The 24,793-nt window shown below is 43.2% G+C and overlaps 2 protein-coding genes across 4 annotated transcripts in view; one reads left to right on the forward strand and one right to left on the reverse strand.

Moving 5' to 3' along the window:
• tcea2 (transcription elongation factor A (SII), 2) overlaps positions 1-4,122 on the forward strand; it is a 31,611-nt gene extending 27,489 nt beyond the window's left edge. The window contains exon 11 of the mRNA XM_037772145.1: positions 4,104-4,122. The gene's annotated coding sequence lies outside the window, so the exon portion shown is untranslated. The remainder of the gene's footprint in view (positions 1-4,103) is intronic.
• On the reverse strand, positions 1,217-24,421 carry rgs19 (regulator of G protein signaling 19). 3 transcript variants are annotated; one of them, XM_037772148.1, is made up of 5 exons: positions 23,961-24,421; positions 9,097-9,269; positions 7,329-7,415; positions 5,843-6,077; positions 1,217-2,504 (listed from the first exon to the last, which is right to left on the reverse strand). In XM_037772148.1, the coding sequence occupies exons 1-5, from the start codon at positions 23,973-23,975 to the stop codon at positions 2,316-2,318; spliced, it is 699 nt and encodes a 232-aa protein (XP_037628076.1). In that variant the 5' UTR covers positions 23,976-24,421; the 3' UTR covers positions 1,217-2,315. The 3 variants fall into 3 exon arrangements, with proteins under 3 accessions (XP_037628076.1, XP_037628078.1, XP_037628077.1); XM_037772150.1 differs by lacking the exon at positions 23,961-24,421 and adding an exon at positions 21,514-21,838; XM_037772149.1 differs by lacking the exon at positions 23,961-24,421 and adding an exon at positions 21,634-21,836.
• Positions 24,422-24,793: the final 372 nt, after the last annotated feature.

The following is a 24,793-nucleotide window of genomic DNA, read 5'->3' on the forward strand; positions in this document are numbered from 1 at the left end:
GGACAGAAGGACGGAGGAGGAGAGGATGTAAGGTAGGATGGACAGAAGGACGGAGGAGGAGAGGATGTAAGGTAGGATGGACAGAAGGACGGAGGAGGAGAGGATATATAGTTTATATTTAAAGTCACTTCACGTCTTGGTGATCATTTGTTAAAAGACACCTTTAAGGGACATGTTGTGGTGGAGGAGAGCTGGACTCAGAGATGATGTGATGATCGGGGGGGCACATCCCACATTTCAAAATCAAGGAGGATCACCGGCGATCGCCGCGTAATGCATGCTGATTAGATTTGTGTCCGACTCGCTCTGACGTCGTGACCACGTGGGCAACGACGACCTCACGAGATCGAGGCGGCCGCAGTCTTTAGAGCCAGGCGCCGCAGCTGCTCTGCACCGACTGCAAGACCCAGGGGCATGATGGGAAACGCCTGGCTGTCGCCTGATCAGAGAGCTGATTGGCTCTTAGTTCTGACAGTAAACACCATGTGTTGTAGAAAGACACAACTCTCTCTCTTGTAGATATTAGTCTCATGTTGTTCAGTGAAGGTTTCATCTGTTAACATCTGGAGTGGTTGATAATAATAATAATAATAATAATAATAATAATGAAGGTTATTTATATAACACTTATTAAAACTAGTGCTCATTATGTGTTTTACAAGGTGGACAGAAATAATAAAGGATAGAATCCAACAGCAGACACACGTCTCCACAGAGATCTACTGACTCATAGAAATAAAACTACAAGTAGCCTACAGATGGGATCTAACAGGAAGTACCTGTCTCTGTGACTTCCTGTGAATTCAGTGAAGGCTGCTGGAAACTGTCCGACTGGACCGCAGCTTTTAGTCTCCGCCCCCCCGCTGCTGCCTGATCTCCTCTTCTCTCCAGGCGAGGAGCAGTTCATCTAGAAGCAGCCTGATGTTGAGCTCCACTAAACCCTGTTCCACTGTTCCCGCCTGTTCATGGTTCACTGTTCAAGACCACACACTAGACTCACTGGATGGCAATAAGGGGACGGTCATGTTTCATCATGTGGTCACCGTGGTGGTCTGCACGGTCATGTTTCATCATGTGGTCACCGTGGTGGTCTGCACGGTCATGTTTCATCATGTGGTCACCGTGGTGGTCTGGAGGGTGAAGAACACTGAAACAGTCTGAACCTAAAGAGTCCTCATTGAGTCCTCATTGAGTCCGTTTGGTGTCGGAGTGTTCAGGGTGTTTCTATCCAACACGTCTCCCTCTGGGCCGCTTAAACAAGGGACATGTTGACAAGGATTTGGTCCTCCTTGATTTTGAAATCTGGAATGTGCTTCCCTTAAATACCCTTAAGTCCCTTAAGTGTTAAATCTCCTAATCAGAACCAGTACCTGTCAGTATCTTAGCTGTTTGTGAACAGTCTTCCTCAGCAGGTGGACGTTTAGCTCAGAACATTCAAGCTGTTCAAACTGTCCGTCCACTGAGGAAGACTGTGAGATGTGGATGAAATCTCCAGATAAAAAGACGGTAAGTGGACCTTTGAGGTTAAGATTTCTTTTTCTTGTCAAACTGATCAGGAACATTTTGACGCCATGTGCTCGTCGTTCATCAGAGTCAAACAGATCTGAGACTCCCGTCCTCTTAAATAACCTCCTCCTCTAATCAGGAGCTCATTCAGAGCAGGCTGGGGACTCCCAGAGACTCCTGATCTGAATGCTGCAGTGGGTTTAGAACTGAAGTCTCTCCTGTTCTGTGAGCACCGGACCAGACCGGACCGGACCGGACTACTATTCTTTGGAAACAGCGCGTGCAACCTCCTTCCTCCACTGATCAAAAAAGTTTATTTTGTTAGCAGTCTATATTAAAAAACAATATAAATACAATTTGAGTCAAATATCAGTTGAATTAACTAAAATAAATAAATAATTAGAAATAGTTGATTAAAATGTAATTAATTAATTTCACGTCCTCGGATGGTGATTTTACATATTTATAAGATATTGTTCAACTGATCTTTGTTGTCTGATTGAATTTAACCTGTTTTTGTATACTATGATGATGAAGAGTAGATGATGGAAGGAATAAAGAGGAGAGGAGTAAACTGGAGAGGAGAGATGAGAGGAGGTGAAGGTTGAGGAGATGGAGAAGAAGTCTTGGCAGTAATTAGAGATATTTGGGATTCAGAGAAGTGAACTGAGGAGCCGTCTGATCATTCTTGGAAAGTTTAGTACTGAGAGGAGACGGAGCTGGAGAACGGATGAAATGGTCTGGCATCAGGATGAGAGGATGAGAGGAGGAGGAGGAGGAGGAGAGGAGGAGGAGGAGGAGGTGTGGGACTAGGATTCAGAGGAGGTCCGCGAGCCGCCGTGGACCAGTGTCTTGTAGATGCTGGAGGAGAGGAATCGTGGGTAGGAGTCCCTGTGCATCAGCGTGTAGATCTGGAGCTGGGCGTCTTCGAAGGCTTGAGGCGTCGGGTCCTGCATCTTCCTGTTGATCACCTCTCGGACCCGGGCGTCCAGACTCACCTGGAAGGACATCAGTTGAGTTATTAGAGAGAGAAGACGACACATTAAAGGACAGGTGGAGACATTCTTCTGTCAGTCTACTAAACGTCTCACCGTTTCCAGTGTGGACGTTCTCAGTCGGGGAGAACCCGGGTTCTCAGTCGGGGAGAACCCGGGTTCTCAGTCGGGGTGAACCCGGGTTCTCAGTCGGGGAGAACCTGGGTTTCCTTTAGTTCAGTGAGTTCTGGTTTCAACCTCAGAACTCATAATGCACCTCATCATCTGTCTATGGATCTGGTTTATTTATTTATTTCTATTATCGTTCTTTATTTTGTTAAGTATTATTTATTTTATTTTTATAAATATATTTATTTACTTATTGTTCTGTTATTATTGATTTAGATATTAATTAATATTAGTATTACTTTATAATTATTACTTTGCAGTTGTTTGTATCTCTGGTCTGTCACTGAACAGAAGCAGGTAGAACCAGACCGGGTCCAGACCGAGTCTCTCTGGACCGTGTTGGGTCTCTAGTTCCACTAATAGTCGGCGGTCGTGTCTCTAATGTTAAATCCAGCGGTTGACGTCCACCAGGTCCGGCGAGGACACTAGGGGACGCTCTGCTCCACTCAACTGGCCGTCCAAGCGGTGACGTACCCTCTCGTACCTGATTGGTTCTCTGCTCGCCGCTTCAAACAGGAAACAACGTGGCGGCCTGCTCGTAAACTTCCTGTTACTCCGTCAGAACGATCCTCCAAAATCTACTTCTGACAACATCTAAAGAGAGAAACAGGCGATGATGTCACCGCTGAGTCTGGTCTCATTATAGAACTAGATCATCTAGTTTCACAGCTCCGTCCAAGTTTGGTGAGGCGGACTCGTCGCCTTGGACGGGCTCATTTGCATAAAGGACTGTTCCCGCCTTTTCATTTTGAAAGAGCAACAGCCAATCAAGGCCTGTTGGAGGAGGCTGGGTCACGTGTCATCATCATCATCATCATCATCATCATCATCATCATCATAATCATCATCATCATAATCATCATCATCGCGTCATATCTTTGGGGGTTCAACACATGCGCAGTAAAATCTGGAGAGACTGAGCCAACCGCAGCTTCAGTTACACCCCCCCCCAGACGTTCCCTCTGCGGCGGTCCAGACGACAACAGTTGAAATCAATCTGTGTTAAAGTTCAGAGTAGTTTTGTTGTTAATGGACTTCCATAGAGGCATAAAGACGTTCAGCTACCAGCTCCTGGGACTCTGAGAGGCCCCACAGATACTTATAGAACCACAAGCCTTCTCTTATGTTCTCCCTCTGCTCTTATTTAGGAAACACACACACACAAACACACACACACACACACAGAGAGAGAGAGATGGGCATCCTACCAAGGTCAGACATGCAGACAGACAGACAGACTCACACGTCTGGATATCTCTGTACTCTAATGTGCCAGGAGGTGATGAGAGCAGCAATTTATAGCTTCCTGTAAACACACACACACACACACACACACACACTGGGGATGCAGCCTCCAGTGCTTCTACTAAATAAAGCGACCACAGTCAGTCAGTTATAAATAGAACTACAGCCCCCAAACTTTAACACAGTCACCATGTGTGTGTGTGTGTGTGTGTGTGTGAACACTGAGCACGTGCAGAACAGCTGACCAATCAAAACGTGCAGCATCACGTGCACCAACATTGAATTCAGGATAAAGCAGCAGTGGAGATGTAAAGCTGGTTCCTGGTCGCCGTAGTGAAGCCGGCGTTCCCGCGGTGTGAGAAGGCTCCGCTAGTTGTCGCGGTGGTTTGTCGTGCACCTCTGAAGTTTTGTAACGACGCGCCGACTGCTCACGCTGCGCTTTTCATTTCAACATGGACGGCTTGGAGGGAAGACTGGCGGAGCAGGTCGGCCTGGACAGACATGTCAACATGATGCCTTCGTCCACGGCTGTCGACGGAGGAATGGAAAGGGTTCATGATCTGGGGAGCAGGAACGCTTCATGGGGAGCAGGAACGCTTCATGGGGAGCAGGAACGTTTCATGGGGAGCAGGAACGCTTCATGGGGAGCAGGAACGCTTCATGGGGAGCAGGAACGCTTCATGGGGAGCAGGAACGCTTCATGGGGAGCAGGAACGCTTCATGGGGAGCAGGAACGTTTCATGGGGAGCAGGAACGCTTCATGGGGAGCAGGAACGTTTCATGGGGAGCAGGAACGCTTCATGGGGAGCAGGAACGCTTCATGGGGAGCAGGAACGTTTCATGGGGAGCAGGAACGCTTCATGGGGAGCAGGAACGCTTCATGGGGAGCAGGAACGCTTCATGGGGAGCAGGAACGTTTCATGGGGAGCAGGAACGCTTCATGGGGAGCAGGAACGCTTCATGGGGAGCAGGAACGCTTCATGGGGAGCAGGAACATTTCATGGGGAGCAGGAACGTTTCATGGGGAGCAGGAACGCTTCATGGGGAGCAGGAACGTTCATGGGGAGCAGGAACGCTTCATGGGGAGCAGGAACGTTTCATGGGGAGCAGGAACGCTTCATGGGGAGCAGGAACGCTTCATGGGGAGCAGGAACGCTTCATGGGGAGCAGGAACGTTTCATGGGGAGCAGGAACGCTTCATGGGGAGCAGGAACGCTTCATGGGGAGCAGGAACATTTCATGGGGAGCAGGAACGCTTCATGGGGAGCAGGAACGTTTCATGGGGAGCAGATGGAACGGGCTCAGGAAATTTCACGGCATGGCGTCGATCCATTTCCCGAGTGGGAATGAGATCCTGATGGCGGCTCCACTGGAAACCATCATCATATCAGTACGGTGCATTAGATGGAATTATCTGTTGGACAGATGAAGCAACGCTGGAAAACCAAATGCTTCAGCCAGATCTGACAGAAGAAAACGAAACAACCCCAAATTCAGATCAGCTCCGTTCTGAGACCTGGAGCGGCGTTCTGAGACCCGGAGCGGCGTTCTGAGACCCGGAGCGGCGTTCTGATGTTCAACATCCTGAAGTCATTAACCAGCGACCATCTCTTGGAACTTAAACAATGACACAAGCTTTAAATCTACATCCCCTAAAGCGTCCAGGGAATCCCCCACAGACACTGAAGAGAGGATGAATCTGTTGCTGGTACAATCTAACGGGGGGGGGGGGGGAATCTGCAGACGGAGATTTAAAGGACACGCCAGATTTAACCCTCAGCTTCCAGACGGCGTTGTGATCTTCGTCATGAAATCAAATCTACCAGATTAGAAACGCTGCGGACGCTCAGAGCGTTCATTTTGAAGGACGCTGCCGGCAGGATGTTCCTTCACCGGCGTAACCGCGGTAACCCCAACAGCTCTCCTACCTCTTTTGGCGACAATATGGAAATGTAGTCCTCGTAGATGGAGCGTGCTTTCTCCTCGACGGCACCCTTGTTGATTTCCTGTTTGAGGTCTTCGCAGGCGAGCCAGAACAGCATGTTCTCCTCGCTGTACTCCGTCCGCAGGAACTCACGGAACACATTCCGACCCGCCGGGTTCCTCATCAGCTTGTCGAAGGACTGAGACCACAGACTGATCTCCTCCGCCGAGGGTTTGGTGCTGAGGAAGACGAAGACAGAGACGATGAAGACGGGTCATCTCTTTATTATTGTTAACAAGCTAACGTGCTACGATACGTACAAACTGCATGTGAGCTTGTAGGTAGCATGTTAACATTAACATGTTCACATTAACATGTTAACATTAACATTAACATGTTCACACACGTGTGAACATTAACATGTTCACACGCGTGTTCACATTAACATGTTCACATTAACATTAACATGTTCAAACACGTGTTCACATTAACATGTTCACACGCGTGTTCACATTAACATGTTCACATTAACATTAACATGTTCAAACACGTGTTCACATTAACATGTTCACACGCGTGTTCACATTAACATGTTCACATTAACATTAACATGTTCAAACACATGTTCACATTAACATGTTCACACGCGTGTTCACATTAACATGTTCACATTAACATTAACATGTTCAAACACGTGTTCACATTAACATGTTCACACGCGTGTTCACATTAACATGTTCACATTAACATTAACATGTTCAAACACATGTTCACATTAACATGTTCACACGCGTGTTCACATTAACATGTTCACACGCGTGTTCACATTAACATGTTCACACGCATGCTGCTACATGTTAGAAGATCAGTGACATATATAGTGGCTGACATGCTAACTGTGAGGATATTAGCATGCTATCTATACATTATCAACACACAACTAACACACAACATACACACAACATACACACAACTAACACACAACTAACACACAACATACACACAACATACACACAACTAACACACAACATACACACAACATACACACAACTAACACACAACATACACACAACATACACACAACTAACACACAACTAACACACAACATACACACAACATACACACAACTAACACACAACTAACACACAACTAACACACAACATACACACAACTAACACACAACTAACACACAACATACACACAACATACACACAACTAACACACAACTAACACACAACTAACACACAACATACACACAACTAACACACAACTAACACACAACTAACACAACTCTGCAGGAAGTCGCTGAGTCGACGGATTCTGAATGAATGCAGACTTCCTGTCAAACTACAGACACACACCGAACCCACCTGCACCCACATGCACAGAGAGGAGCAGGATCACTGGAGCACATGCACATAACACAACCCGTGTGTGTGTGTGTGTGTGTGTGTGTGTGTGTGTGTGTGTGTGTGTGTGTTGGCGCTCACCAAGCTTCACAGTTTGGGATGGTTTCCATCTTGGTGTCCTGGGATATTCTCTTCCTCCTCCTCCGCCTCCGTCTCTCCTCTTCATTCCTGATGGTGAGACTGACATGATGAAGCTGCTCTCAGGCAGGAAGCACACACGCACGCGCGCGCGCACACACACACACACACACACACACACACACTAAACCACAGCTGAGAAGAGTAATTGCTCTCAGAACTATAAACGCATGTACAATGAGGTTACCACCCCGTTTAATGACACACTAACCACAGCTATGTTAACAGCAGGGTGAAGCAGCCGCTACAGGTGTCTACACACCTTCATACACACACACACACACACACACACACACAGACACACACACAGAGAGTGCTATAAATAATCAGCTCCCCTGTGGGAACTATAGAGCTGATCAGTGCAGCGCTACTGTCTGACTGCTGTCTGGAGACTCAGTGTGTGTGATGGTCAGCAGGTCTGTTCAGACTCTGAACGGTTATAGAGGCGTTGTTGTTGTTTACCTCCGACTCCGACTGTACGATGTAAAGACAAAGCTCACGACCTGAGTGATCACACCGTACGGTCCGAGCAACGGTCTGTTATACGTAGCAACGGTCTGTTATACGTAGCAACTGTCTGTTATACGTAGCAACGGTCTGTTATACGTAGCAACGGTCTGTTATACGTAGCAACTGTCTATTATACGTAGCAATGGTCTGTTATACGTAGCAATGGTCTGTTATACGTAGCAACGGTCTGTTATACGTAGCAACGGTCTATTATACGTAGCAACGGTCTGTTATACGTAGCAACGGTCTGGTCTGTTATACTTAGCAACGGTCTGTTATACGTAGCAACGGTATATTATACGTAGCAACGGTCTGTTATATGTAGCAACGGTCTGTTATACGTAGCAACGGTCTGTTATTTGTAGCAACGGTCTGTTATACAGAGCAACGGTTTGTTATTCATAGCAACGGTCTGTTATACGTAGCAACGCTCTGTTATACATAGCAATGGTCTGTTATACGTAGCAATGGTCTGTTATACGTAGCAGTGGTCTGTTATACATAGCAACGGTCTGTTATACGTAGCAACGATCTGTTATACGTAGCAACGGTCTATTATACGTAGCAACGGTCTATTATACATAGCAATGGTCTGTTATACATAGCAATGGTCTGTTATACATAGCAACGGTCTGTTATACGTAGCAACGGTCTGTTATACGTAGCAACGGTCTATTATACGTAGCAACGGTCTGTTATACGTAGCAACGGTCTGGTCTGTTATACGTAGCAACGGTCTGTTATACGTAGCAACGGTCTGGTCTGTTATACGTAGCAACGGTCTGTTATACGTAGCAACGGTCTGTTATACGTAGCAACGGTCTGTTATTTGTAGCAACGATCTGTTATACAGAGCAACGGTTTGTTATTCATAGCAACGGTCTGTTATATATAGCAACGGTCTGTTGTAGAGAAAATACAGACCGCAGAATGCCATAATTGACCAATCAGAATTGAGTATTCAACACAGCCGTGTAATAAAGGAACTTCCAGAGGTGTGTGTCAGTTAAGAACATTCAAAATGAGCATCCCTATTTTGAATGGAGACGCTTCACTATGTGTGTGTGTGTGTGTGTGTGTGTGTGTGTGCGTGTGTATGTGTGTGTGTGTGTGTGTGTGTGTGTGTGTGTGTGTATGTATGTGTGTGTGTGTGTGTGTATATGTGTGTGTGTGTGTGTGTGTGTGTGTGTGTGAGTCCTACCATGAGCAGCTGCAACAGCAGCACCAGCAGAAGCAGCAGGCGTTGGGTCGCTGGGAATTGTGGGTAGTGGTCGTGCCCCGCCCCCCTCCCGTCCCACTCAGTGCCGAGGTCTCGCTGCGACCCCCCCCCATGGCAGGATCGCCCCCTCGCTCGGCCGGGATCGGACCTGTGTACTGCAGAGACACAGCGAGAGAGAGGGAGAGGTTTACTGTGGTGGAAGAAGTATTCACTCATTCTACCTTCAAACTACTGAAGTAAAGTACCAACACCACAGAGAGAGAGAGAGAGAGAGAGTACCAACATCACAGAGAGAGAGAGAGTACCAACATCACAGAGAGAGAGAGAGAGAGAGAGTACCAACATCACAGAGAGAGAGAGAGAGAGAGAGAGTACCAACATCACAGAGAGAGAGAGAGAGAGAGTACCAACATCACAGAGAGAGAGAGAGAGAGAGTACCAACACCACAGAGAGAGAGAGAGAGAGTACCAACATCACAGAGAGAGAGAGAGAGAGTACCAACACCACAGAGAGAGAGAGAGTACCAACATCACAGAGAGAGAGAGAGAGAGAGTACCAACATCACAGAGAGAGAGAGAGAGAGAGTACCAACACCACAGAGAGAGAGAGAGAGAGTACCAACATCACAGAGAGAGAGAGAGTACCAACATCACAGAGAGAGAGAGAGAGTACCAACACCACAGAGAGAGAGAGAGTACCAACATCACAGAGAGAGAGAGAGTACCAACATCACAGAGAGAGAGAGAGAGAGTACCAACACCACAGAGAGAGAGAGAGAGAGAGTACCAACATCACAGAGAGAGAGAGAGTACCAACATCACAGAGAGAGAGAGAGAGAGTACCAACACCACAGAGAGAGAGAGAGTACCAACATCACAGAGAGAGAGAGAGAGAGAGAGAGAGTACCAACATCACAGAGAGAGAGAGAGAGAGAGTACCAACATCACAGAGAGAGAGAGAGAGTACCAACACCACAGAGAGAGAGAGAGAGAGTAACAACATCACAGAGAGAGAGAGAGTACCAACATCACAGAGAGAGAGAGAGAGAGAGAGTACCAACATCACAGAGAGAGAGAGAGAGTACCAACACCACAGAGAGAGAGAGAGAGAGAGTACCAACATCACAGAGAGAGAGAGAGAGAGTACCAACATCACAGAGAGAGAGAGAGAGATTACCAACACCACCATCTAAAACATAAACTCCAAATATAAAAATATGATCAACATGTACTTAAAGTACTTGTGTTATTATAGATGACATTGATTGCATTAGTAGCACTGTGTTGCAGCAGGTCGAGGTGGAGAGAGAGAGAGACAGAGAGAGAGAGAATAGAGGAAGTGAAAGAGAGAGGGTAATGTGTGATGCATCATGTGATTGAGCTGTGATCACACAAACACAAAGGAAGGACCCGGAGCTGCTGATCTCTGCAGCTGATGATGCATCAACGTTTATTTATTACAGCTTATTAAAGGTTGCAGACCTCCTGAAGACACAATCACAATACTGAGACAGAACTCAGATCAACGGGGAGACGTCTGGTCACGAAGAGTCAAGGAACGCACCGTAGAGGCGTATACTCTATATATATCCATACTGGATATATATAGAGTATATATATATATACATATATATATATCCATACTGTGTATATATATATAAATACTGTATATATACAGTATTTATATATATACTGTCAAGACACACACAGACACACACGTGTGAGCTCATAGTGTAGACCATGTGCTCAGACACACACATAATGAGAAAGCACACAAAGAAACGCACACATCAAGGTGCATTCACATGTACAAAGAAGTAAGCCAACACACACACACACACACACACGCAGATACACACAGGCAGTGTGTGTGTGTGGTGTGTGTGTGTGTGTGTGTTGATGCTATCATCATCAGATTGGGTGTGTTTGTTATTTTTCCATTTCTCTTAAATGGTGAAACTACAGCTCAGCTAACATTAGCCTCCAGCTGTCCACTCTGTGTGTGTGTGTGTGTGTGTGTGTGATGTGTGTACATTCACTGCTGAAACACACACACACACACACACAGTAGTTATCTTCTCATCTTGACTCTTCATCTCTGTAAATATTTTTTTAATCTTTATTTATCCTGGTCGACGGAGCAGACGGGCCGCAACGCCCTGCTACACACGCACACACACACGCACACAAACACGCGCGCGCGCGCGTACACACACACACACACACACACACACACACACACAGACCAATAAGAGTATTAATGCCTTGCTTAAAGGCGGGGTTGAGGATGTTCTCCAGTTTATCTGTTCTACTGGTTGAAATGGTGTTCCCCCCCCGACAGCGATCCATTACTGATGAGCTCTGAAAAAAGACCTGAAATCTGAAAAGGCTGGCAAGCGTGGAGCGGTGGCGAGCTTGGAGCGGTGGCGAGCTTGGAGCGGTGGCGAGCTTGGAGCGCTGGCGAGAGTGAAGCGCTGACGAGCGTGGAGCGCTGGCGAGCGTGGAGCGCTGGCGAGCGTGGAGCGCTGGCGAGCGCGTCGGGAGGTCGAGCTTGTTTCCTGTTTTTGTTCTTAATTGCTTAAACACAGCCGGTCATGTTTGATGACTTTCCTGACAATAACTTGATATTTCACTCATTAATGCATCAATACAAACAATCAAATGTAAACGTTATTAGTGAGGTTAAATGCACGCAGTTCTGTGCACGTTCATGCAACATCTGCTGGTCAGCTGCTTTGCGATCACCTTCTCTGCTCTAATGTGTTCACCATCACTGCTGCTCCGGCAGCACAGATGGCGAACACACAACGCCAATAACGCAAGATGAAATCTAAATTCAGAGAGAGGCGCCGCCGGGGCGTTAGAGTACTCGCCGCCAGGGCGCTAGAGTACTGTATGTACGTCTACCAACACACACACACACTCCAGCTGCGTCTGCCAGCAGGGTTTAAGTAATTAAGCGCTCATTTTAAGTATTAATCTGAGAGATTACTGCTCCGTAATCTCACCACCTGATCGCCAACAGCCCACTGTGAGTGTGTGTGTGTGCGTGTGTGTGTGTGAGTGTGTGTGTGTGAGTGTGTGTGTGTGAGTGCGTGTGTGTGAGTGTGTGTGTGTGTGAGTGTGTGTGTGACGGAGAGGTGGCGGTCACAACAAGAGATCAAGAGACACACAGATGAAATGAAAGAGAGACATACAGTATATATACAGTATATATATTTATATGTATATATATATATGAGAGATAAGAGAAAGAGAAACGGGGTCGTGTAGACACTTGTCATGCTTTAAACAGCTAAAGGTCATGAAGCTCTTGTGATGTAATGAGGTCCCTGAGATAGAATCCCGGAGCATCCGTAGACAGCAGCAGGATCTGGATCATCTCCCACTGAACGCTCAATTAAAGATCTTTCCTTCACTATCATCATTTTCTCTTCAGCTGCTCATTTCTAGCTAACTTGACTCATGCAACGCTGCTTTAGTGGAATTTCAACAAGCAACATCCAGCCAGCTACATATCCTCCTCCCTGATACCTGCAGGCGGTATTACCTCCCTCTCTAACCAACCCACCGACTGCTTCTCGTGTTTGGTCCATGATTTCATGTAAGGAATGATCCCAGTGAAGTCAGGCCACTAAAGAAAGCCCTCAGGTGAGGAAACACCTGTTGATCTCCACTACGGTCTGGTTGGAACTCCTCAAAGACTTCAGATGAGACTAGAATAAGACTTAGGGCTGAATCAATGATTTCAGATGAATCAACACGAGGCGACATCTTCAACAGTCCAAAACCAAAAGATATGGAATTCAAAAAAAGAAATCATAAAACACAGAAGAGCCGCAAATGTTCACATCTGAACGCTGGAACCAAATAACGTTATAAACAATGTTATAAACAATATTATAAACAATATTATAAACAACGTTATAAACAATATTATAAACAATATTATAAACAACGTTATAAACAATATTATAAACAATATTATAAACAACGTTATAAACAACGTTATAAACAACGTTATAAACAATATTATAAACAATGTTATAAACAATATTATAAACAACGTTATAAACAATATTATAAACAATATTATAAACAACGTTATAAACAATATTATAAACAATATTATAAACAATATTATAAACAACGTTATAAACAACGTTATAAACAATATTATAAACAATATTATAAACAACGTTATAAACAATATTATAAACAACATTATAAACAATATTATAAACAATATTATAAACAAAGTTATAAACAATATTATAAACAACGTTATAAACAATATTATAAACAATATCATAAACAATATTATAAACAATATTATAAACAACGTTATAAACAATATTATAAACAATGTTATAAACAACGTTATAAACAATATTATAAACGTTATAAACAACGTTATAAACAACGTCATAAACAATATTATAAACGTTATAAACAACGTTATAAACAATATTATAAACAACGTTATAAACAATATTATAAACAACGTTATAAACAATATTATAAACAATGTTATAAACAACGTTATAAACAATATTATAAACAACGTTATAAACAATATTATAAACGTTATAAACAACGTTATAAACAATATTATAAACAACGTTATAAACAATATTATAAACGTTATAAACAACGTTATAAACAACGTCATAAACAATATTATAAACGTTATAAACAACGTTATAAACAATATTATAAACAACGTTATAAACAATATTATAAACAATATTATAAACAATATTATAAACAACGTTATAAACAATATTATAAACAACTTTATAAACAATATTATAAACAATGTTATAAACAATATTATAAACGTTATAAACAACGTTATAAACAATATTATAAACAATGTTATAAACAATATTATAAACGTTATAAACAACGTTATAAACAATATTATAAACAATATTATAAACAATATTATAAACAATGTTATAAACAATATTATAAACGTTATAAACAACGTTATAAACAATATTATAAACAATATTATAAACGTTATAAACAACGTTATAAACAATATTATAAACAATATTATAAACAATGTTATAAACAATATTATAAACGTTATAAACAACGTTATAAACAATATTATAAACAACGTTATAAACAACGTTATAAACAACGTTATAAACAATATTATAAACAATATTATAAACAACGTTATAAACAATATTATAAACAATATTATAAACAACGTTATAAACAATATTATAAACAACGTTATAAACAACGTTATAAACAATATTATAAACAATATTATAAACAATTTTATAAACAACGTTATAAACAATATTATAAACGTTATAAACAACGTTATAAACAATATTATAAACAACGTTATAAACAACGTTATAAACAATATTATAAACAACGTTATAAACAATATTATAAACAACGTTATAAACAACGTTATAAACAATATTATAAACAACGTTAAAAACAATATTATAAACAACGTTATAAACAACGTTATAAACAATATTATAAACAACGTTATAAACAATATTATAAACAACTTTATAAACAACGTTATAAACAATATTATAAACAACGTTATAAACAATATTAGAAACAATATTATAAACAATATCATAAACAACGTTACAAACAACGTGAACTGTGTGTTGTATTTAATAATACAACATACTGAACTCAGTGTTCTTCATGTTGCTGAACTCTGTTGAAGTTCTTTAAATACCAAGTCCGAATCTTTTAAATCCGTCTTCCAATTAAAATCCTGACACACAGAAACCTGACACACTGACGACTTTTATTATTCTCTTTGTTGTGAAAATTGGCAATACAACACCAACGCGCTAGTCCCAACCGGGGTAATGAACGGAGGGATGACATGAGCGAGAAGCTCTGAGTGGTCAAACAACCCTCTTTGACGAACAGTACAGGTGGATGTTTGGATGTTAGTGAGTCATACTTCAGATCCTTCACAGGAAGACGGAAAACATGTTTTATGGAGGAGAGGAGCTTCTCCAAACGTCTGCCCCGACATGTTACAGTGCTGCTAAAGCTTCGCTAATGCACACACACACACACACACACATACACACACACACACACACACACACACACACACACACACACACAGTAAGTGGGTCTATAAATCCAGCCTCGTAGCGCTCTGCGGTGACAGATTCAAGGTTTTTCACCAGAGGGCTGCGCCGACAGGCTCCCAAATTCATCTCCTCTCCTCTCCTCACCTTATATGGACAAGCCTGGTTAAACACGCACACACACACACACACACACACACACACACACACACACACACACACACACACACTGACTAGATAATCAAGCTACAACTGCTCACACGTGCATTCAAAGTTACAGTACACAATCGCCACACGTGTCCACTAGGGGTGTTTTCTATGATTTCTAAACAGATGTTTTAACACCAGAATCGATACATCTGCTTCATCTTCCGTATCCGCCAACCAAAACAAACCTCAGAGAGTCTAAACCGTTGGAGGGTCGTCGTGGATACGACCTGCACCCTCCCATGTTAAATCCAGCGTGGTAAACACTACACATCCAGTAAAGGATGGAAACACTTTGGGTTTCACACATTGACAGGAAAAGCAGAGCTAGGTGGTAACGTTATGGTATGGAGGTAACGTTATGGTATGAAGGTAACGTTATGGTATGGAGGTAACGTTATGGTATGGAGGTAACATTATGGTATGGAGGTAACATTATGGTATGGAGGTAATGTTATGGTATGGTGGTAACGTTATGGTATGGTGGTAACGTTATGGTACGGAGGTAACATTATGGTATGGAGGTAACATTATGGTATGGAGGTAATGTTATGGTATGGTGGTAACGTTATGGTATGGTGGTAATGTTATGGTATGGAGGTAACGTTATGGTATGGAGGTAACGTTATGGTATGGTGGTAATGTTATGGTATGGTGGTAACGTTATGGTATGGTGGTAACGTTATGGTACGGAGGTAACGTTATGGTATGGTGGTAACGTTATGGTATGGAGGTAACATTATGGTATGGAGGTAACGTTATGGTATGGAGGTAACGTTATGGTATGGAGGTAACGTTATGGTATGGTGGTAACGTTATGGTATGGAGGTAACATTATGGTATGGAGGTAACGTTATGGTATGGAGGTAACATTATGGTATGGAGGTAATGTTATGGTATGGTGGTAACGTTATGGTATGGAGGTAACGTTATGGTATGGAGGTAACATTATGGTATGGAGGTAACGTTATGGTATGGTGGTAACGTTATGGTATGGAGGTAACGTTATGGTATGGAGGTAACGTTATGGTATGGTGGTAATGTTATGGTATGGTGGTAACGTTATGGTATGGAGGTAACGTTATGGTATGGAGTTAACGTTATGGTATGGAGGTAATGTTATGGTATGGTGGTAACGTTATGGTATGGAGGTAACGTTATGGTATGGAGGTAACGTTATGGTATGGAGGTAACGTTATGGTATGGTGGTAACGTTATGGTATGGAGGTAACGTTATGGTATGGAGGTAACGTTATGGTATGGAGGTAACGTTATGGTATGGTGGTAAAGTTATGGTATGGAGGTAATGTTATGGTATGGAGGTAACGTTATGGTATGGTGGTAACGTTATGGTATGTGGTAATGTTATGGTATGGAGGTAACGTTATGGTATGGTGGTAACGTTATGGTATGGAGGTAACGTTATGGTATGGTGGTAACGTTATGGTATGGAGGTAATGTTATGGTATGGAGGTAACGTTATGGTATGGAGGTAACGTTATGGTATGGTGGTAACGTTATGGTATGGTGGTAACGTTATGGTATGGAGGTAATGTTATGGTATGGAGGTAACGTTATGGTATGGAGGTAACGTTATGGTATGGTGGTAACGTTATGGTATGGTGGTAACGTTATGGTATGGAGGTAACGTTATGGTATGGTGGTAATGTTATGGTATGGTGGTAACGTTATGGTATGGTGGTAATGTTATGGTATGGCGGTAACGTTATGGTATGGTGGTAACGTTATGGTATGGTGGTAATGTTATGGTATGGTGGTAACGTTATGTTATGGAGGTATGGAGGTAACGTTATGGTATGGAGGTAACGTTATGGTATGGAGGTAACGTTATGGTATGGCGGTAACGTTATGGTATGGAGGTAACGTTATGGTATGGAGGTAACGTTATGGTATGGAGGTAACGTTATGGTATGGTGGTAACGTTATGGTATGGTGGTAACGTTATGGTATGGAGGTAACGTTATGGTAACGTTATGGTATGGAGGTAACGTTATGGTATGGTGGTAACGTTATGGTATGGTGGTAACGTTATGGTATGGAGGTAACGTTATGGTATGGTGGTAACGTTATGGTATGGTGGTAATGTTATGGTATGGTGGTAATGTTATGGTATGGTGGTAATGTTATGGTATGGTGGTAACGTTATGGTATGGTGGTAATGTTATGGTATGGCGGTAACGTTATGGTATGGTGGTAACGTTATGGTATGGTGGTAATGTTATGGTATGGTGGTAACGTTATGTTATGTAGGTATGGAGGTAACGTTATGGTATGGAGGTAACGTTATGGTATGGAGGTAACGTTATGGTATGGCGGTAACGTTATGGTATGGAGGTAACGTTATGGTATGGAGGTAACGTTATGGTATGGAGGTAACGTTATGGTATGGCGGTAACGTGGCGGTGGAGCCGGCCGTCGCTCTCGTCTCCGTGGTCAAACGGGCCGACGCTACGACTGTAGAGCACCCAGATACTGACATTTGTGTTCTCTGCATTGAAACGGCCCCGATGGAGCTGACCATGGATGGATAAAGAGAACGGAGCTGATGGGAGAGCTAGAGACCACCTTGGAGAAGTTACAGGAAGTAGACACGTGGGACTACGTCCGCTTTTCAAAATAAGGTGTTAACAAAGGGAACTGTATATACAAAATACATCTATGGAAATCAGATTGATGGATTATATTCACCAGAAGTATAAAACATTACATGTCCCTTATAAATTAAAAATAAAATCCCACTAATCTGTGAGGGAAATGTCTTTATTCTTTGATTTCTGGGTTGCTGGATAATAAATGTAATCAATAATTCCTGACAATGATCCTGATATATTTGACTTCAGGACATCTCTGACTACATACATGCTGAAGATCAAACATTTTACTGGATTCATTCAGAAATTTTACAAAGTCAATGTCCCAGGAAGTGTCTGATTCATCTGGTTCCCTTCATGGTCTAGAGGTCAACAAGTTAACAACAATCACTAGAAATCACCACCCAGGTACCCAGGTATGGTGATAGTAGGTGAATCGTCTCTGCCCTAGTGTCCACACACACACACACACATCAACACACACACACACACACATAAACACACACACATATCAACACACACACATCAACACACACACACTACTACAACCATACGAGCCTCAACACGCCCATTTCCAGAGGATCTCCCTAAACCAAACCAGACGATGCTGCCGTCCCATTAACACACTTCCAGAGAAACATCCAGAGACTCTTAATGTGACAGTTCACAGGAAGCTCAGAGGATTATCCAGACAGGGAAGTCAAGTTTCTGGATAGACTTGTTGGGGGGAGGGGGGGCCCAAATCTCAGAGACAAATCAAAACAAAACTCCATTTCCGTGGCTAGATACCACAGAAGGTACATATGGGGGGGACATGTTGTCATTTGTGTGAGCTGATCCTTTAAAAGCAATGTCTTTTAAAGGATCAGCTCACAGCAGATACGTGTCCATCAACACTTCCTGTAGACACTGAAGCTCTACCTGTTCATTCTCTGTCCATCAACACTTCCTGTAGACACTGAAGCTCTACCTGTTCATTCTCTGTCCACCAACACTTCCTGTAGACACTGAAGCTCTACCTGTTCATTCTCTGTCCACCAACACTTCCTGTAGACACTGAAGCTCCACCTGTTCATTCTCTGTCCATCAACACTTCCTGTAGACACTGAAGCTCTACCTGTTCATTCTCTGTCCACCAACACTTCCTGTAGACACTGAAGCTCTACCTGTTCATTCTCTGTCCATCAACACTTCCTGTAGACACTGAAGCTCCACCTGTTCATTCTCTGTCCACCAACACTTCCTGTAGACACTGAAGCTCTACCTATTCATTCTCTGTCCACCAACACTTCCTATAGACTCTGAAGCTCTACCTGTTCATTCTGTCAGTAGCTCTGGACAGGAGCCGCAGCTGAAGGTTTAAAATGGGAAAAAAGCCACGAGAAGATATCAAACACCAAATAACAGCGGTTCATAGGGATGTTAAAAGAGACGATACTTCGGTACCAAGTCGATGCCAAAATTCTGAAAGCATGACTAGTTGTTCTACAGTACTGATGAATACTGATGAGTACTGATAAAATACTGATGAGTACTGATGAGTACTGATGAGTACTGATGAGTACTAATGAGTACTGATGAATACTGATGAGTACTGATAAAATACTGATGAGTACTGATGAGTACTGATGAGTACTGATGAGTACTAATGAGTACTGATGAATACTGATGAGTACTGATAAAATACTGATGAGTACTGATGAGTACTGATGAGTACTAATGAGTACTGATGAATACTGATGAGTACTGATAAAATACTGATGAGTACTGATGAGTACTGATGAGTACTGATGAGTACTGATGAGTACTAATGAGTACTGATGAATACTGATGAGTACTGATAAAATACTGATGAGTACTGATGAGTGCTGATGAGTACTGATGAGTGCTGATGAGTGCTGATGAGTACCGTCTAGGCTTGAGGCTAACGTCGTCCCAGGGACGATAGAAAAAGTGTTTGGGACGTAGTGAACTCACGATCAGCTGGTCCAGGGGACGCACGCTTTTCTTTCCCTGATAACGCTACAATGTGAACAACACATCAGTGTTGCAGGACGAGAGCTAGTTAGCATTAGCTGTTAGCAGCCGGTGAGCAGCACAGTCCTACACGGAGCTAACGGCTAACGTTAACGGGAGGGGTCATTGATTTACATTGTGATGCATTCAGGCTCTAGTTAGTAACATGAGTCCTGGGTGAAGGTAAAGACTGTTTTAGACTGTTGATCGTACAATCATGTCGTTTGTTTATAGTCTTTGAATAATGGAGAAAATAACCAGCAGATGAATGGATAATGAAAAGGGTTGTTAGCTGTAGCCTTATATTACATTATTACATTATATTAGCCTTATATTACTTTATTACATTATATTAGCCTTATATTACTTTATTACATTATATTAGCCTTATATTACATTATTACATTATATTAGCCTTATATTACTTTATTACATTATATTAGCCTTATATTACATTATTACATTATATTAGCCTTATATTACATTATTACATTATATTAGCCTTATATTACATTATTACATTATATTAGCCTTATATTACTTTATTACATTATATTAGCCTTATATTACTTTATTACATTATATTAGCCTTATATTACATTATTACATTATATTAGCCTTATATTACATTATTACATTATATTAGCCTTATATTACTTTATTACATTATATTAGCCTTATATTACATTATTACATTATATTAGCCTTATATTACATTATTACATTATATTAGCCTTATATTACTTTATTACATTATATTAGCCTTATATTACATTATTACATTATATTAGCCTTATATTACTTTATTACATTATATTAGCCTTATATTACATTATTACATTATATTAGCCTTATATTACTTTATTACATTATATTAGCCTTATATTACAATAAGTACAAATACACACTAAAACATTCACGGGACTTTTGTCATTAGTTGCAAAGCTGCTGAATCGGACTCTTCAATCTCCCATGTTGGAGCATCTGAACCTCCTGCTGGCCTCTGACTGTACTGGAAGCTTCATAGTGTGCTTAATGGAACGTATGATTTACTGTTTGTATTGGAAGTGTACGAATCTATCAGATTTTTTATACAGCAGTTGTCGACGAGGCATCCAAATAAATGATGAACAGTGAACTACAGAAAGCCGATGCCTGTCTGGAGAGCGTGAAGTCCATCTGAAGCCTTCTGAACCGGAACACGTAAAATGTGCATTTCCCGTTTATCAGACAAAATGTGCAAAAAAGCTAATCCCCGAGATGTCCACTTTTCAGGAACTGAGACAAAGAAGTCTCGTCTAAAGCTTGATGACGATGCGTTTTCAAGTTGATCTAACAGGGTGTTGAAATCAGAGAGACAACAGAGAATAACCTCAATAACCTCATAGACGCAGTAAATCACAGACATTTCCATCAATGAGGCGATATTCAGTTTGGTAGCTTAGAAAGGGAATCGAACCACCAACCTCGGTCCTGCCTTGCTCTGTTGAGCTGTGAAGTTTTAAGAGAGCACCAAACCCAGCTAAAGGAAGCAGCACATTAAACTGTGGGCACACAGACAGACACCCTTCAGCAGCAGAGCTCACCGGAGACGAGACGATTCAATGGTGGATCAACGACGGACGACTCAATGAGAGAACAAACGGGTCCCTTCTCTTTACTTTCTCACACTCTTTTTGCTAATCGCGACGACGTTTCCATCAATCAACATGCCTTCACTCCGGCAAAGGAGGAAGAGAGACGACAGGCAGTCCAATGCAACAGGAAAAGATGGGGAGAGAGAGAGAGAGAGAGAGAGAGAGAGAGAGAGAGGCAGGAAACCGAGTCAGAGGGTTGTGACACACTTCTTGGTTTCTTTCTGAAACTTGATGAATCAGACCTGGTGTCTACACCCACACAACCCTACCCGTTATGACCGCATGAGCCCATTCATGCCGTGATGGCGGCTTACAGAGAAAAGCTGCTAAAACCCGACATTTACATTCCTTCTTCCTCGAAACTACGACACCTCTGGAGTCCAGTCCAGACTTGTCAACGTCTCTCTCTTTCACAAGAAACACCAAACTTTACAAATCTGACTGTGTATCCCTGCAGCTACAGAAACACTGCAGACACCGTGCACGAGTTACAAACGTGTGTTCACAGCTCTGCCGTGTGTCTATCGGTACTCTTTGATATGAAGGAGAGTAAAGAGAGAGCCCAGCTGTTTGCAGGACTGCTTGTTGTCCTCTCATTGTAAAGCAGTGCTCTGGGTCTGGTTTCCGTGGTTTGGACGCCCAAGTTTCAAAGAAGGTAAGTCTTAATACTTCATATACAATTAGAGTAATGATTAATTTTGGGGGAAGGCCCTTTCCTGTTTCAACATGCCCTCGTGCACAAAGCCAGGCTCATAACTAAATGCTTTTCCCAGTTTGGTGTGGACCTGGACCGGCCTGTCCCGAGGCCTGGAGACCGTGAACGCAGCATCGTAGCTGCTAAGTTAACGCTCCCGGACGGTGAACTGGAGACAGTGAACGCAGCATCGTAGCTGCTAAGTTAACGCTCCCGGACGCTGAACTGGAGACTCCCGTCAATGAATATCTGTTGTGCTCCTGCAGCTGGTACACCGCTGCATGAGAGGCACTAATCTTGTCGGTTAACGAGGGTCGGTTATCGGTTAAGAACATTTTTCAAAATGAGCATCCCTCCTAGCAACCATAGGAATTATCACAGGAGCAGAAGCCCCCCAGGAGACCGGAGTTTGCCTCCCGTGTGAAACCAACAGCAGCCGGCTGATAACAGTGCAACCGGGTGGAGTATTATAGCTCAGGTGGGTCACCTGATGGAAACACCACGTCCTCTAACATCACACAGAACTGAAACCGATAGCTTCAATCAAGGCCAACGTGTTCACACAGCTCCAGTGTACTTCATAACCATAGAAAAGTAAAGATGAGACAGAGACAGACGAGTAGGACGGAGAGGACGAGTATGGCGGAGAGGACGGGGAGGACGGGGAGAGCTGAGAGTGAATGTGGGGGAGTGGGAGGAAGAACTAGAGAAAGAGAGAGAGGGGGATATGAAGAGGGAAAGCGGGTGAGAGGCAGCGATAAGAAGAGGAAAAAAGAGTGGAGGGAATGGGAGGAATGGGGGAGAGCGAGATAAGAAAACAAGTTAAGGGAGAGAGCGAGAGAAAAAGAGGAGAAGATAGAAGGCAAACGGGGGGGGGGAGACGTGACAGCAGATATGAGGGAGACGAGCTGACAGCAGTTATATATAGTCAACAGTTTCATTTAGAAGAATGATGAAGAGGAGGAGACGAAGGGAGAGACAACAGTAGAGACACTGATACGGGACTTCTCAGCTCCGTACTGATATCTTATATGATATATAATATACTGATGTCAAGACTTAAAAGTTACAAATAGAGTTCTTTGATTTTAGATAATTAACTGAATCAGAGTTAAAGCAGACGACCTTCAGTCATCAGATCTCAGTTACACTGCTCACTGGTTCATTAGTAACACCCCTAAAGAGAGAAATCCATAAAGACATGAAGAGGAGACAGAGTGAGGAAGAGGAGACAGAGTGAGGAAGAGGAGACAGAGAGAGGAAGAGGAGACAGAGTGAGGAAGAGGAGACAGACAGAGGAAGAGGAGACAGAGAGAGGAAGAGGAGACAGAGAGAGGAAGAGGAGACAGAGTGAGGAAGAGGAGACAGAGAGAGGAAGAGAACACAGAGTGAGGAAGAGGAGACAGAGTGAGGAAGAGGAGACAGAGAGGAGAGAGGAAGAGGAGACAGAGTGAGGAAGAGGAGACAGAGTGAGGAAGAGGAGACAGAGAGAGGAAGAGGAGACAGAGTGAGGAAGAGGAGACAGAGAGAGGAAGAGGAGACAGAGAGAGGAAGAGGAGACAGAGAGAGTACAGTTGGTTACCAGGACGTCCGTCATGTCGTGAGGACGGGCAGTCGGTTAGTGTGCGAGCTGTCAGCGATGTTAGCAGGCCGGACACATGCATGTCATCCCCCCTTCAGCCTCAGACCTGTCCTTTATAAACACACACACACACACACACACACACAAGGGAATGCACAAATGTACGTGCAAACGTGCATTCACACACACGCAAACACACCACACCGAAACACACACACACAAAAATACAATGATCCCATAAACATCCAACGCAGACGTTCATCAGATGAGTGTGAAACCAGAGCGTGCAGCATGTAAACACACACACACAAACACACACACACACACACACACACACACACACACACGCACACACACCATTTAAAAACCACAAAATGACCAAAGATCCAGGTGAAGGTTCACTTATCCACAAAAACAGGTGTACACAGGTAATAGCACACACACACACACACAAGGAGAGAAGAGAAGCCACAGTGAGTGTGTGTGTGAGAACAGAGTTTAGTTTTAAAGGTCCCATATTATAAAGTAGAGATGCACCGATAGCGATGCCGATACCAGGATCGGGTATCGGGTCCGATACTGTGCTCATGTACTCGTACTTGCAAAACGGCTCCGATACCACTTTACGGCAGCGTGACGTTGACCTCTCGTCACCATCTTTCAGGTCCTCACGCTCCACCTCCCCGACGGTGCGGGCGAGACGGGCTGTTGGTGCGCCCGACCCCGCTGGGACGGGATGCCACCTCAGCCGGCGCTCGGCGGCCCTCACTTTCATCGCGCCACGGGGTTTTGCTGTCACCCTCTGACTCGCGCGTGCGTTAGACTCCTTGGTC

This window comes from Sebastes umbrosus, chromosome 6 (assembly GCF_015220745.1).
Source record: "Sebastes umbrosus isolate fSebUmb1 chromosome 6, fSebUmb1.pri, whole genome shotgun sequence".
Lineage (NCBI taxonomy): Eukaryota > Metazoa > Chordata > Actinopteri > Perciformes > Sebastidae > Sebastes > Sebastes umbrosus.

Excerpts from the sequence above, each read along its gene's own strand:
- rgs19 (XM_037772148.1), bottom strand. Across the intron at positions 7,416-9,096 it reads TGCTGTTGCAGCTGCTCATG|GAATGAAGAGGAGAGACGGA; the intron begins GTAGGACTCACA and ends TCTCACCATCAG. Across the intron at positions 2,505-5,842 it reads CCATATTGTCGCCAAAAGAG|GTGAGTCTGGACGCCCGGGT; the intron begins GTAGGAGAGCTG and ends ATGTCCTTCCAG.